General features: G+C 43.5%; 1 protein-coding gene across 4 annotated transcripts in view; it reads left to right on the top strand.

Annotated features, from left to right (window-relative positions):
* Nucleotides 1–2,186, top strand: part of ska1 (spindle and kinetochore associated complex subunit 1) — a 9,811-nt gene extending 7,625 nt beyond the window's left edge. For all 4 annotated transcript variants that reach the window (XM_044193737.1, XM_044193738.1, XM_044193735.1 and 1 more), the window contains 2 exons: nucleotides 36–205; nucleotides 1,444–2,186. In XM_044193737.1, the coding sequence (XP_044049672.1) occupies nucleotides 36–205; nucleotides 1,444–1,592 (319 nt within the window). In that variant the 3' untranslated portion in view covers nucleotides 1,593–2,186. The remainder of the gene's footprint in view (nucleotides 1–35; nucleotides 206–1,443) is intronic.
* The last annotated feature ends 12,091 nt before the right edge of the window (nucleotides 2,187–14,277 follow it).

Raw genomic sequence — 14,277 nt, 5'->3', positions numbered from 1 at the left:
TTGTTTTCTAAAGCTGAACACTGTGTCCCACTCAGGTACATGAAGGGACGCGTATCATATGATCAACTTAATGCTGCGGTGCAGAGCATTAACACAGCTATAACAGCCAAGTACAAGATCCTCCATCAGTCGGTGAAAACTCTCAACAATCATGCACGCAAGCTGCACCAGCGCTTTAAGGACCAGGAGACCAAAGATACAAAAGGTACACTGATAGCTTCCACTAGCCAGGGCTCCTGGCACCGGGATGCCAGAACTATCTGGGAAGTTGTCTTTGGAATCATTACCATCTATCACGGGCGAACTTCAACTAATCAGATCAAAGAACCATAACGTAGACAAATTCTTACCGAAGCCAGCTGGGAGAGGAGCGAAAACGCTGTTGCTCATCTTTCAACAAAGAAATACTCTCCACCTCTGATTAAACTGATGCTAGCAGCATATTCGCTAACCTCTTTAGCATTGTTGTTTTCGACAGTCACTCCTCACACACGTTGTCACACTTACGTAGCGTTAGGGCATGCCCGTAGGTCATGCTGTAGCTGCCAGTACTTCCTCATAGCTGATTGGTGCGAATGAACCGTGGTGAGGACACAAGTGCATAGCTCGGCAAGATGGATTCTCGCAATTTCATGATCTTGCAGGCCTGGAATTAAGTCATTTTTAGGGCAAGGCCACTTTGACTTTTGATAAATGCAAATTTATTGGGGCATCACGGCCAAAACGTAGGGCACCGCTGAGTCCTTTCGAGACCCTTGCAAACTTCTAGCGATTCCGGATTTATCTCTGAGTCCGGAAAAGTGGCTAGTATTTCATTTTGTTAATAAATTGCTAGTAAATGTGATGTATGTGTTGTCAAACTGATGAAAATGTTTCCTTCATTTGCTTGTTTTTTAAGTTTGCTTGTGTTTTCTTAAGTTGCAGTGCGCTGAGCTCTCTCGCTACCAACAAAAATGGCTGAAAGTTGGAAATCTCATTTTAAACCAATCCCTACCTTTTAAAATATCTTGTTTATTTTTGTTGAAAATTGGTAAAAAACCAACAACATTGAGCCTTATGTAAAAACTGTGTCTTTTGCGCCCTATAGAAAATCTTAATTCCAGAGGAACGGCACATAGACCTTTCAAAAGATAAATAATATAAGAACAAGATTTTGGAGGTTATTATTCCAACAAAAAAATACATATCCCATTTTAAAACCATGTATCAGTAGGACTCTAGTCAGTGTCACCACTGGTATTTGTTCTGGGTTGTCTGGATAACTTGGCTGAATAAAACCCTGAACACCTTCAAATCTGGAACATGGGTATAAAATGTATGTAAAATGGTGTAGAAAGACCCATCATTCCATGTTTTACTGTTTCCTGGAAAAGACCGTTAGTGAAAGACATCATGAGGACATACAAACTGACACAACACTGGTCTGGTTTAAATGTTTTTCAGGTCAGTATTTTGTGGTGGAGGATGACATTCGTGAATTTACTCAGATGAAGGTGGACAAACGATTTCAGGGGATTTTGAACATGCTGCGACACTGCCAGCGTCTACGGGAGCTTCGAGGGGGGGGCTTCACCCGCTATATGTTGTTATGAATGAACAAGACTCAGACGGATTACGTTTTCAGTTCCTTCATTATTTTTCTTCATTATGGTGACATAGGCCATAGTAGGTTTGTAAAGGTGCATATTTTCTGCTTAATTATAGTCACACTAGTATAAGACTTTTTACACCCTGCATATTTGGAAGACTGATCTGACTCTCAAACACTACAAATGAGAGGTTTCTGATTTGTCAGGTTAGTTATATTAGCCAGCAGTTTGATTAGGTTAGTGGCCTCACTGAGTTATTATATTACAGCACATTCTCGACAGTAAAAAGTGACATTGTGTCCCTCACAGAATGTGACCAGACTCAAAAGAGTGCCTCTGAGTCCACTCAAACTGTCATCTAAATGTACACACTTAACTGATTTACCTGGGGATACGCCTTCATTTGCCACCTGTATGTGCACATTTGCACATAATACTGGAATATGTATACATGTATGTATGTATGTTGTGGTATAAATAATTATAAATGAAACAGATTTTTTTGTTTTATATATATCATTGTTCCAAATGTCAACAAAATTTGGTATTTTTACTTTTAAACAAAATAAAAAGAAAAGAAAATCGTCTTGTGATTAATACTATGTTACTGTTTTCTTACTCAAATAGTAAATTAATTAACTGTAATTTATTTTGGTGCTACTCTTTCTAAATTACCTTAAAGCTTGGGTAGGTAATGTATTTCAGAAGCATTTTTTTGTTATATTTGTTGAAATTCTCTTTACATCCCAACAGCAATCAACAAATCTAGTATCTGTAGCTGTCGCAGGCCTGTAATAAAGCCATCCAATCATTTAATTCGGCCCAAATGATGAATACAGGAACATTTCACTGAACATCCCTTCGAGCATGGACGTCCACAAACATTTTGAGGGGATGTTGCTCTAACCCGAAAACCACTCCCCACCCCAGTTTTAGGTGTCACCCATCAGCAAGGACGTGCACAAGGTCGGTCTAAAGTTGCCCAAGCAATGGCCCATTTGCCCTCTTTGGCTGAGCTGCCCCTCTCTGAAGTTAGATCAAATTAAATCACCATTTCATCCAAACTTTTATTACTTTTTGATAGGCATGCCTCCGTGGGACACAGAGATGGGGCGGCCCTCTACCCCCGTCATGTAACACTGTAGCATTCAAGCTTGGTATTGTTACCGCTGCATGGTGCCAGCGGCATTGCCTATCCAAATTATCTTTTGTGCCCCCCCCAAAATTAATTATATTATAATGAACACTAAATATGGTTATCATTTATTGATAAGTAAACTATTAATTTGCAAATTCACAAGTTAAAAATACATATAATAAAATCATGGCCAGGCTGGCATCAGGTAGGCTTACCTCCGAGACTAAATCAGGCACTGTGGTGAAAATGCCAGTCCCACCCATTAATTTGAGTGGAGGTAGTTGGTTTAAGCTGCGGAGGTAAGGGCTGCAGGGGATAATGAAAAAAATGCAGCGACCTGCGACTTAAATTTTATGTGGGGAAATAAAACTCACTATATTTTAAATCCCAGCTAGTTAAAAGTTATGAAAAAGGTGGTTTAAAATCTTGAATTGCTTTTTGGGACATTCAGAATAAACTGCATTAGGAAATGTCTCCCAACTGCACTCTATCTGGTTTCATATACCATAACCAAATTTGGGAATGTTGTACATACAGCCACATTGCACAAATGTGTAACATTTCATATAATTCTACCCACGGGGGTGCTACAGTAACATTAAAACATGGTAAACAAGTTCTCCATCAGTATGTGCATAACATATTTAAGCATGGCACCAATAGCCCCACCTTGTGACCATTAGTCACAAGGTGGGGCATCAGACAGAGTTCAAACTTCAGAGTTTAAAGTTTAGTTAACTGGTTAGTTTCATCTTGCTTGATTGATAGATATAATTGGGTATCATCTGCATAGCAATGAAAGTTTATGGAGTGTTTCCTAATAATGTTGCCTAGAAGAAGCATATATAAGGTGAATAGAATCGGTCCAAGCACAGAACCTTGTGGAACTCTGTGACTAACTTTGGCGTGCACGGAGGACTCACCGTTAACATGTACAAACTGAGATCAAGCTGATAGATAGGATTAAAACCAGCTTAGTGCGGCTCCTTTAATGCCAATTACATGTTCCAGTCCCTGTAATAGGATGTGATGGTCAATGGTGTCGAACGCAGCACTAAGATCTAACAAGACAAATACAGAGACAAGTCCATTGTATTATGCAATTAAAAGGTCATTTGTAATTTTCACCAGTGCTGTGTCTGTGCTATGATGCACTCTAAACCCTGACTGAAAATCCTCAAATAAACTATTGTTATTTAGAAAGTCACACAACTGATTGGCGACTGCTTTCTCAAGGATCTTAGAAAGAAAGGGAAGGTTAGATATAGGTCTATAGTTGGCTAAAACCCCTGGATCAAGCGTGGGCTTTTTAAGAAGCGGTTTAATTACAGCTGTTAATAAAGACAGATTGATCATATCCAGTAAAGAAGTGCTAATTAAGGGTAAAATGTCTTTAAGCAGCCTAGTTGGAATGGGGTCTAAGAGACAGGTTGATGGCTTAGATGAATTTATCGTCGAAGTCAGCTGAAGAAGGTGACAGGAGCAAAGCAGCCAAAACACACATCAGGCGCTACAGCCGTTTCCAAGGTTCCTGTGTCTGAAGACAAGTTGGCACTGGTTAAATGCAGGACTTGATGAATTTTTTCTCTAATAGTTAAAATATTATCATTAAAGAAGCTTATGTCGTTTACTACTGAAAGTTATAGGAATACATGGTTCAATAGAGCTATGATTCTCTGTCAGCCTGGCTACAGTGCTGAAAAGAAACCTGGAGTTTCTTTTTATTTTCCTCTATTAATGAGTAGTAAGCTGCTCTGGCATTATGGAGGGCCTTCCTATATGTTTTAAGACTACTTGCCAGACTAAACGGGATTCTTCCAGGTTGTTGGAACGCTATTTCCTTTAAAGTTTTCGTGAAGTTTGCTTTAATTTGGGGGTTATACCATGGAGCTAACCTTTGTTTTATTATCTTCTTTTTTAGAGGAGCGATAGAATCGAGTGTCGTTTGCAGTGAGCCTGCAGCACTATCAACTAGATGGTCAATTTGGGAGGGGCTGCGATTTGCATAGGAGTCCTCTGTTATATTGAGACATAACATTAAATTAAATGCAGATGGGATCGCATCCTTGAATCTACCCACAGCAATAACAGATAGACATCTAGAGTTTCCAGAGAATTTTTTCCTAATGGCATGTAGTCCAGCAATAGCAGTTCAAAAGTTATTAAATAATGGTCCGATAAAGAATTCTGTGGAAAGACTATTAAATGTTCAATTTCAATGCCATACACCAGAACAAGGTCGAGGGTATGGTTAAAACGGTGAGTGGCTTCATGTACACTAACAAAAGCCAACTGAATCTAATAATGAGATAAACATAGTACTAAGGCTATCATTTTTAACGTCCACATGGATATTGAAATCACAATACAATAATAATTACTTTATCTCTTATAAGGACTAAACTTGATAAAAACTCTGAGAATTCAGATAAAAATTCAGAATAAGGCCCAGGAGCGCGGTAGACTATAACAAATAGAATTGACTGTCGTGTTTTCCAGGTTGGGTGTGAAAGACTAAGAACAAGGCTTTCGAATGGTGAAGGTGAGTGATTGCTAAATAATTGACGGTGGAGTCTGTGTAGGCTCCCTGGCAGTACCTGAGGGGTGAATGTGGTACGTCGGAGGGAGTTGGAGACGGTAGGTGACTTCATTAATCTGCCTCTTGATGGTGAAGGGACCTATGTAGCGGGGACTCAGCTTACGGCAGGGCTGGTGGAGACGCAGATCCCATGTAGAGAGCCAGACACGATCACCCGGATGATAGATGGGGTTAGGTGATCGACGGGCATCCGCGAAATGTTTGTCTCCGCACAGCATGCTGCAGATGTATATGGGCTGAGTCACACACTCTCTCGCTCACTTGAAACCAGTGAACCCCGACGGTTCCTCCGTCCAGGGAAACAATGGGGGTTGGTACCCGAGTACGCACTGGAACGGGGTGAGGCCGATGGTGGTCTGTTTGAGGGAATTCTGTGCGTACTCGGCCCAAAGGAGGAAGCGGTTCCAGCTGGTCTGGTTGTCATGACAGTAGGTCCAAAGATATCTCCCTATCTCCTGTATCTTCTGCTCAGTCTGGCCGTTGGTCTGAGGGTGATAACCGGATGAGAGATTGACAGAAACGTTGAGGAGCTTGAAGAAGGCTGTCCACACGCGGGAAGTGAACTGTGGTCCATGGTCGGAGACGATTTCTTCTGGGATTCCAAAGTTGCGAAACAACTGGTGGAAGAGAGCTTCTGCGGTCTTCATAGTGGTAGTCCGCCCTCAAAGGGGAATTAGCTTGCATGCTTTGGAGAATCGGTCTACCGCTATGAGTATACAAGTAAACCCATTCGATTTAGGCAGGTCCGTGACAAAGTCGACTCCGACGTGGGACCATGGACGATGTGGAATGGGAAGTGGAACCAGCTTGCCGGCGGGAAAGGTGACGTGGAGTCCGGGAGATGGCACAGACTGAGCATCCGTTGACGTATTGGGAGACATCTCGGACCATACTGGGCCACCAGTAACAAGCCTGCAGGAGTGAGAGAGTTCGCTGGCTGCCTGGGTGTCCAGAGCCCGGGGAAGCATGCAGTGAGCTCAGAAGGTCTTTCCGTAAGATGGTCAGTACATGAACTTTACCGTCTGGGCCTCCGAGCGGAGCGGGTTCGGAAGCTGTGGCGGCCCATGTCTGGTCATCCAAGTCCCATTGGATGGGACTGACAAGTATGGCTGGAGGTAGGATGGGCTCAGGTGTGGGAGATTCCTCGGGGGCATGGATTCTTGAGAGTGAGTCTGCCTTGACATTCTTCTCTCCAGGTCTATAGGTGACGGTGAATTGGAGGCAAGTGAAGAATAGGGCCCAGCAGGCTTGACAAGGGTTGAGTCTCTTAGTTGAATTGAGGTATTCAAGGTTTTTATGGTCGTTGATGACGGTAAAAGGGAGATTAGCTCCCTTCAGCCAGTGCCTCCACTCCTCCAGCGCCAACTTGATTGCCAGCAGATCCCTGTTGCCGATGTCGTAATTCCGCTCCACCGGGGACAGCTTCTTTGAGAAGAAAGTGCAAGGGTGGAGTCGAGGAGGCTCTCTGTGCAATTGGGACAGCACTGCTCCCACACCGGTGGTGGAGACGTCCACTTCAACGATGAAAGGGAGTTCCGGATTGGGGTATGTGAGAATGGGAGCAGTGCAGAAGGCATCCTTTAGGGTTTGGAAAGCGGTTTGAGCTTCGGAGCTCCAGGACAGAGACTTGGACGTGCGACGTAGCATGGAGGTGAGAGGGGAGGACATGAAGCTGAAGTTTTTGATAAATCGGCGGAAGAAGTTTGCGAAACCTAGGAAACGTTGGAGTTCCTTGACTGTCTGAGGGAGAGGCCAGGTCTGGATGGCTTGGATCTTCCCCTGGTCCATTTTCATGCCATCAGCGCTTACGATGTATCCGAGGAACTGGACCGTGGGGCGGTGGAACTCGCATTTCTCGAGCTTCAGGTAGAGCTTGTGTTTCCTGAGCTGTTGGAGGACCTGCGTCACATGGTGGCGATGTTCGGCCAAGTTCCGGGAGTAGATCAGAATGTCATCGATGTAGACGATCACGAAGCGGTGGAGAAACTCCCGGAACACCTCGTTCATATAGCCTTGGAAGATGGCGGGTGAGTTGGACAGGCCGAATGGCATCACCAGGTATTCATAATGGCCGGAAGGGGTGATGAACGCCGCCTTCCACTCGTCCCCCTCCCAGATCCGAACGAGGTTGTAGGCGCTCCACAGATCCAGTTTAGAGAAGATGCGAGCCCCACAGAGTTCCTCGAGGGCGGCAGGGACCAGAGGAAGAGGATAGGGGAGCTTGACAGTTTGACTGTTGAGGGGTCGGTAATCAATGCAGGCAGCAGGTCAATGGCACAGTCCCATGGCCGATGAGGTGGTAAGAGGATGGCTGCCTGTTTACTGAAGACATCCTGGAACGCCAACTAGTCAGGTGGGATTTCGGGGTCTTGCTGTGGGTCAGGACTCTCCACTCAGGTGGAATGTACGTGTCCCGTGGAGTTACTGACCGGGGGTTTTGGAATAGAGGAGATACAATGTTGAAAGCAAGCTGAACTCCAACGCAGAATTTCGCTGGACTCCCATCTGACTACTGGAGAGTGTTGAGTGAGCCAGGGGCGTCCCAGGATGACGTCCAGGGTGGGTCCCTCCAGTACCAGAAAGGAGATTTGCTCGCTATGCAGACATCCATGCGTAATGTGATGGGCGGAGATTGGAATTGCACTCTTCCATGTCCTAGTGGTTTTCCCTGGATGGTTTCAACCTTCAGTTCATCGTGACGTTGAGGAGATAATTCCAGGCGCTTCAATAAGGTCAGCGAGATGAAGTTGCCGGATGAGCCTGAGTCAATGAGGGCACGTACTGCAACAACACAACGTGTGGTGAGTAATTGGACCTCAAGAAGGGTTAACTTAGAAATGGAAGGATTACTGGGGACGGGTAGGACATGCTCTAATCTGGTGCCAGGGGTCCCACAATACAGGCAAAGGCCATTTGCGAGACGGCGTGCACGTTCTTGTGGTGAAAGACGGCTGGTGTCCAATTGCATGGGTTCTGGTACTGGAGGACAGACAGCGGGTGAAAGCGGTGAATGAGCGGTTACATCCGGGAGACATGCTGTCAGTAACTGAGTGATTTTTACGATTTTCTGTATAAAGTTTTCTAATCCGATGTTATCATAGATGACCATCTTGGCTCAGAGCTGGGGATTGAGACCTTGGCGATAGGCAGTTATCAGGGCGGTCTTGTTCCCACTAGAGGCCGCTAGAGTGCGGAACTGCAGTGTGTAGTCACTCGCCGAAGAACTGCCTTGCCGATGGCGGAAGAGCTGGTCGGACACAGCCAGGTCTCCGGTGGTGAGACCGAACACTTCCTGGAATTGAGAAGTTATCAAAGGAGTTGACCAGGGGAGATTGAGAGCTCCAGATGGCTTGAGCCCAGAGCAACGCTCTTCCAGAGAGGAGGGAGATGAGGAAAGCAACTTTCACTCGTTCAGTGGTGAATTTTTGCGAGTCCATTTCGATGTACAGGGATACCTGGAGTAGAAAACCGCTACATTCAACCGCCTCACCTGAATAGTTTGAGGGAAGGGCCATGGGACTGGCAGAGGCAGATTGTTGGTGGGGATCTGGAGATAGAGCCGCTCTTAGGGCACTGACCAGCCCTTCGATGGGGTTTTCTGTGGCAGGAGCCATCCATCTCCAGATGAGTTTATGGTCTGGTCTTCTGTCAGCAGGCAAACACAGGACACAGAGGTAGGGGTTACCTCTAACAAGTCATCACGAATCATAGTGAGTTAAAATTTAGTTTAGGTTTAGGGTTGATTAATAGGCTTTTGTCGAAGATGGCTGCAACTACACCTCCTCGGTCGGTGCCTCAAGGAATGTGACTATTAATATGACTGGGCGGAGTGGATTCATTTAGGCTAACATATTCTTCATGACACAGCCAGGTTTCAGTAAGACAAAATAAGTCAATATGATACTCGGATATTAATTGGTTCACCAGTACAGCTTTAGATGACAGAGATCTGATGTTTAAGAGTCCACATTTAATTTGCCTATTTTGTTGTGCTATTTCAGCGTTTTGTCAGCAGGCAAACACAGGACACAGAGGTAAGGGCAGGTATGATGGATGTTTATTACAACAGCAGGTGATGGACACAGGTGGAGCAAACAATAGGCAAGCAAACCAGATATAGGAATGTCTTTGTGAAAGTCTTATCTGAGGTTGGGAGTCCGTTTCTTTCCTGGAGAATGGCGGGGAGCTGTAGAGCCAGGAAACGAGGGTACACACGGGCTGAGGAGAATCCAGAGGACAGGTTGATATTCTGCGGGGAAGCGAGTCGGGAATAACCACATGGTAGGGTTGAGACCAGACAGTGAGTGAACCGGAGGAGTGCTGTTTTATAGTGCAGGTGAGTGATTGCTGACAGGTGAGTGTAATTAGTAGTCTGGTGATTGGGATCTGATGACTGTGGGGGGTGGAGACAGTGGAGTCTGTGTAGGCTTAATGACACGTTTTTGTTTAGCTTTTTATTTATAACTCCTCTTCTGTTAACTTTAGATTTTATTAATTTAAGTGGTCGGGGGGCAGACGCCGTCACTAAGGAGTTTTGGGTGGGCAACTGCTCTGGAAGCGCTTAGGGCTATGCTTCCTTCGGACAGTCACCCAGCCTCCCTGGTTTCCCTGCTGCTCAGGAGCTGCCGGGAGATGGCTAACAGGAGCTACCTCTGGCTACTGGGGGCTGTCTAACTACAGCAGCTAATGATTGAGTTCCCATGGTGCGGAACCGCGTTTCCAATTCACTAAGCCTCGCCTCCAATGCTACAGATATACTACACTTATTACATATGCCATTATCACTAAAGGAGGCAGAGGAATAGCTAAACATTTGACGCACCGAGCAGGAGAGAGAGAGAGAGAAGCCATCACTAGCTGCTAAGCTAAAGAACGGTAGCTAGCAAAACTGAATAGCGTGTAAACTGTGGGATTGCAAGAAAGTCGTTAAAAGAAGGAGAGAGCTATGAGTGCTTAAGCAAAACTAGTGTACGTTTATGGCAGATAGTTAATCACTATAATGAACAATCGAACAAAATTAACTGTGATGAGCTAGAGCAGCAGAAATACGCTACTAGTAAAACACAAACACCGGTGACCGGAAATGACACAATACGCTTACCGCAGCACATAAATTAACAATAGTAACAATCATAAACAATTTTAAATTTTCTATTTTAATACATTTTCAACAGTGCTGTTCAGTCTCTTACGTCATCACGCCACTCAGTCCCATGCAGCATACAGAAAGATGAATCATATGGTCCAGCAACTGTTTCCACCTGGCCATGATTTTCTGTAGCCCACGGCATTCTAACTGAAAACACAACATGAATTGACAGCCAGTGACCAACGGGTCAAAACGGCCAACATGAACAGCGTGAACAGGCCAAACTCCCTTCATACAAACAATAAACTTGGGTAGGCCAAACGGATGACCAACAGAACCAAGCAGCAACCTCCAGGGCTGAAAAATGAAGCCAACTTCGGAAGTGCCACAAAACTGCTGTTCATCGAATGGCCACTTGTCTAACGTGCTCAATCATAACACCATTTAAGCTACGCACAAATGTAGCTATAACACTGCTGACAAATTTCCTAGCCTTGTCGAGCTTCACCAGATTGGCACAAGCCTTCCACCGGCACCCTATGGGTCACAGACAAAAACATGGTGATCTTCATGCCAGGGTGCTGGAAGTGAAGCTGGTGGAGGTCCTGCTCCATCATGTTGACCCACTTGATGCTGATGACCTCCCCATGTCATTGCCTCTACAGTGAATGGTGAGGGCATCCAGTGCTGCTCTTCCAAACCAACAGACACTGAAGTCCAGCATGCTTAGCTTGCTTCCCTAGGTCTAAAAAATTTAGTTATTCTCCTTTGAAGACAGACCATGTAAAATCAGCTGTCTGACTGGTACTTATAGTTTATGCTGTGTGTAGCAGGTGACCCATGACTTCAACAAGGACTGAAAGAAATATCAAATATAAAAGTGCCTTTCTTTCTTAATCTCAACAGTCATATCTCTCACAGCGGTGTGGGGAATTACAATCTATCTGTAAACTGTTATGCACCGAAGCATCCACAGTGAGAATCGAACTGAAGATTTTTGAATTTCTTGTTTGGTATAATTCCTTAATAGGGTAAAAAAAAGTGGCAATAATAATTATGACTATGCAATCACATGTAGGTAACTTAACGTTGGATGTGTAGTCCCTCATTCGTCCAGGAGTGTTCTATCGTAGAAAAGGTTTCAGTCGTAGTCACCTGGACACTGTTTTCAGAATCAAGACATTTCGGCTCCCATCCGGAAGTCATTCTCAATTGAGAATGACTTCCGGGAGCCGAAATGTCCCTTTTCTACGACGGTAACTTAACGTTAGCATATTAATGTTCATTTATTAAAAGTAATGTTATAATCAAGTGACATCCTATGACTCGCAAAAAAAATCTAAATTAAGGTTAATTGATTTGCTTCATATTGTTCGTTAGACATGTATTAAATAAACATTATACTCATTCATGGTAACACTGGCCATATATATATTTAAAAAATGTGGAGGCAATTTAAGTCTTGTGTAGTATAATCTCAATAACAGATAAATCTGTCCACATTTAGCACATATTTTTAATCAAACATTTTTAATAGGCATGATTCCAGCTTCATGGAAAAGCACCTCAGTAATACTCTTACACAAAAGTGCTGATGTCTCCAATCTCAACAACTATCGCCCAATATCCAAACTTCCCTTCTTAGCAAAAGTCCTAGAATCCTTGGTCAGTTTACAGCTACGTGCCTTTATTGACTCACTAAACTTACTACAGCCACAGCCATCTGGTATTCGCCCGGTTCACAGCACAGTAACAGCTGCAGTTTCAGTCACTGAGTCACATTGTCTCCTTAATTAATAAAAAAAACAATTTGATACCATCAATCACAAAATCCTACTCCACAAACTATAGTCTATAGGTCTAGATGAAGCCATGCTTAATTAGTTTCACTCTTACCTTACTGAGAGAACTCAGACTGTTGTTGCTGATGGTACACAAGCCATTTTACAATCAGAAATGGGTTGCTACAGGCGTCTATCCGTGGTCCACTGTTGTTTACATTATACATAAATAACATAATACTTCCAAATCAATACAATGCACATTTTTTTGCCGATGATACTATTTTAAATGCCCCAGGCGCCACCCCAGCCCATGCCCTGACTTATCTTCAGTCTGCCTTTGATGCTTTCCAACTATCACTCTTTAATCACAGACTAGTTTTAAATGCAGAAAAGACTGAGTTCATGGTATTCTCCACCTCCACCAGTGACTGACTATCCTGCCAATAAAACTGTAAATGGCACCCATATTACTCTTGCTGAGTCCTACAAGTATTTAGGAATTTGGCCTGACAGCAGACATCATTCAAGATTCACATTCAACATTTGACTCAAAATTTTAAAATCTAGGTTTCTTGTATAGAATTAAAGGATGTCTGTCTTCTTCCAACTATTGTATAGTCAACCTTCATTTCTGTCCTTGACGATGGAGATATTCTGTATTGTCATGCTGCCCATCAACTCTTCAGCAGTTAAATCCTGTCTATCACAGTGCTTTACGCTTTATCACAAATGACAAATTTCATACTTATCATTGTTCTCTGTATCACATGGTTGGATGAACTTCCTTACAGTCAAGAAGAAATAGCCATCTCATGTTATTCATCTATAAAGCTCTGCTGTTGAAGCTTCCAAACTATTTCACATCTCTCTCATTTATATCTAGTAACTACAGTACACAATCTAGTAACTACCTAACATTAGATATCCCTCATAAACACATTAATGTTGGCAGAACTAGTTTCAGGTACTATGCACCTTTTTAATGGAATGAACTGCAAACTGCCCTCTAACTACAATCTTACATTCCCCTTGGAGATTTTAAAGCTTTATTATCTGAAGTTTTCAATTATTCTTGTAATTGTTTTAATTAATTACCTTGTTTATTGTGTAATTGTGTTGATACTGTTTTTGTTGTGTTCTTTTGAATGTTCTTGTTCTCAGGTATCTCTTGGAAAAGAGATCTTAATCTTAATAAGACTGCCTGATTAAATAAAGATGAAATAAAGTAACTAGAGGCTTTTGGGGGTTTGTCATGCCTGAATGCTACGGTGGATTCCCCACCGAAGCTTCCCCACAACGCAGCAACAGACCGAAGAAGTACAAGAGTTCAAGTTCAAGCTTCACTCGTAATCTTTTGTTTTGTTAATAAATCATTTAAACACATCTCTTCGTGGTGTGATCCTTGCTAGTGAATTTGAGGGTATTTTCAGGAGCAGGAACACACCTCAGTCACCACAAATACCCACCTAACCCCTCTCCTCCTCCGCACGCATATTCTGCGGCCCTAACTTCCAACCCTTTCTTTCTCCTATTTTTCCCCTCCTTCCTACTCCGTAGGGTCCCGGGGTGGTACGTAATGCCCAGCTGCTACAGCGGATTGCCCACCAAAACTTCCCCACAACACGGCAAATACAAGAGTTCAGGCTTTGCTCATAATCTTTCATTTTCATTATTAAATCATTTAAATGCATCTGTTTATTGTAGGGTCCTTGCTAGTGAACCTGTGACTTGCAGATATCAACAGTGACATTGATCAATGCATTGGCCAGGAATCAAACTCACGTCAACAACTTAGAAGGCAGCTATGCTAACCACTATACTACCAATGCACACATAGAGCTTGCTTTGACGGCATAATGTTCTGTGAACGGTAAAGTGAAGTTGCAAATGTGATCGAACTGAACTTGCTGTATCTAGTAGGCTTCAAAAACTTTACCCGGTTTCCCAATCAGCCCACCAGATCTCTCTTGGTTCCATGGTGTAATGGTCCGAGTGATCCGAGTTAAAGTTCCAGTGGAACCTTGTCTTTTCAAACCCTCTCGAGTCAGTGAAATATTCTTGCCAAGTGTCAATCTCAA

Source organism: Siniperca chuatsi, linkage group LG4 (assembly GCF_020085105.1).
Source record: "Siniperca chuatsi isolate FFG_IHB_CAS linkage group LG4, ASM2008510v1, whole genome shotgun sequence".
Taxonomy (NCBI): domain Eukaryota; kingdom Metazoa; phylum Chordata; class Actinopteri; order Centrarchiformes; family Sinipercidae; genus Siniperca; species Siniperca chuatsi.
Note: the sequence above shows the minus strand (reverse complement) of the source record. Positions and strands in the feature narration are given on the sequence as shown.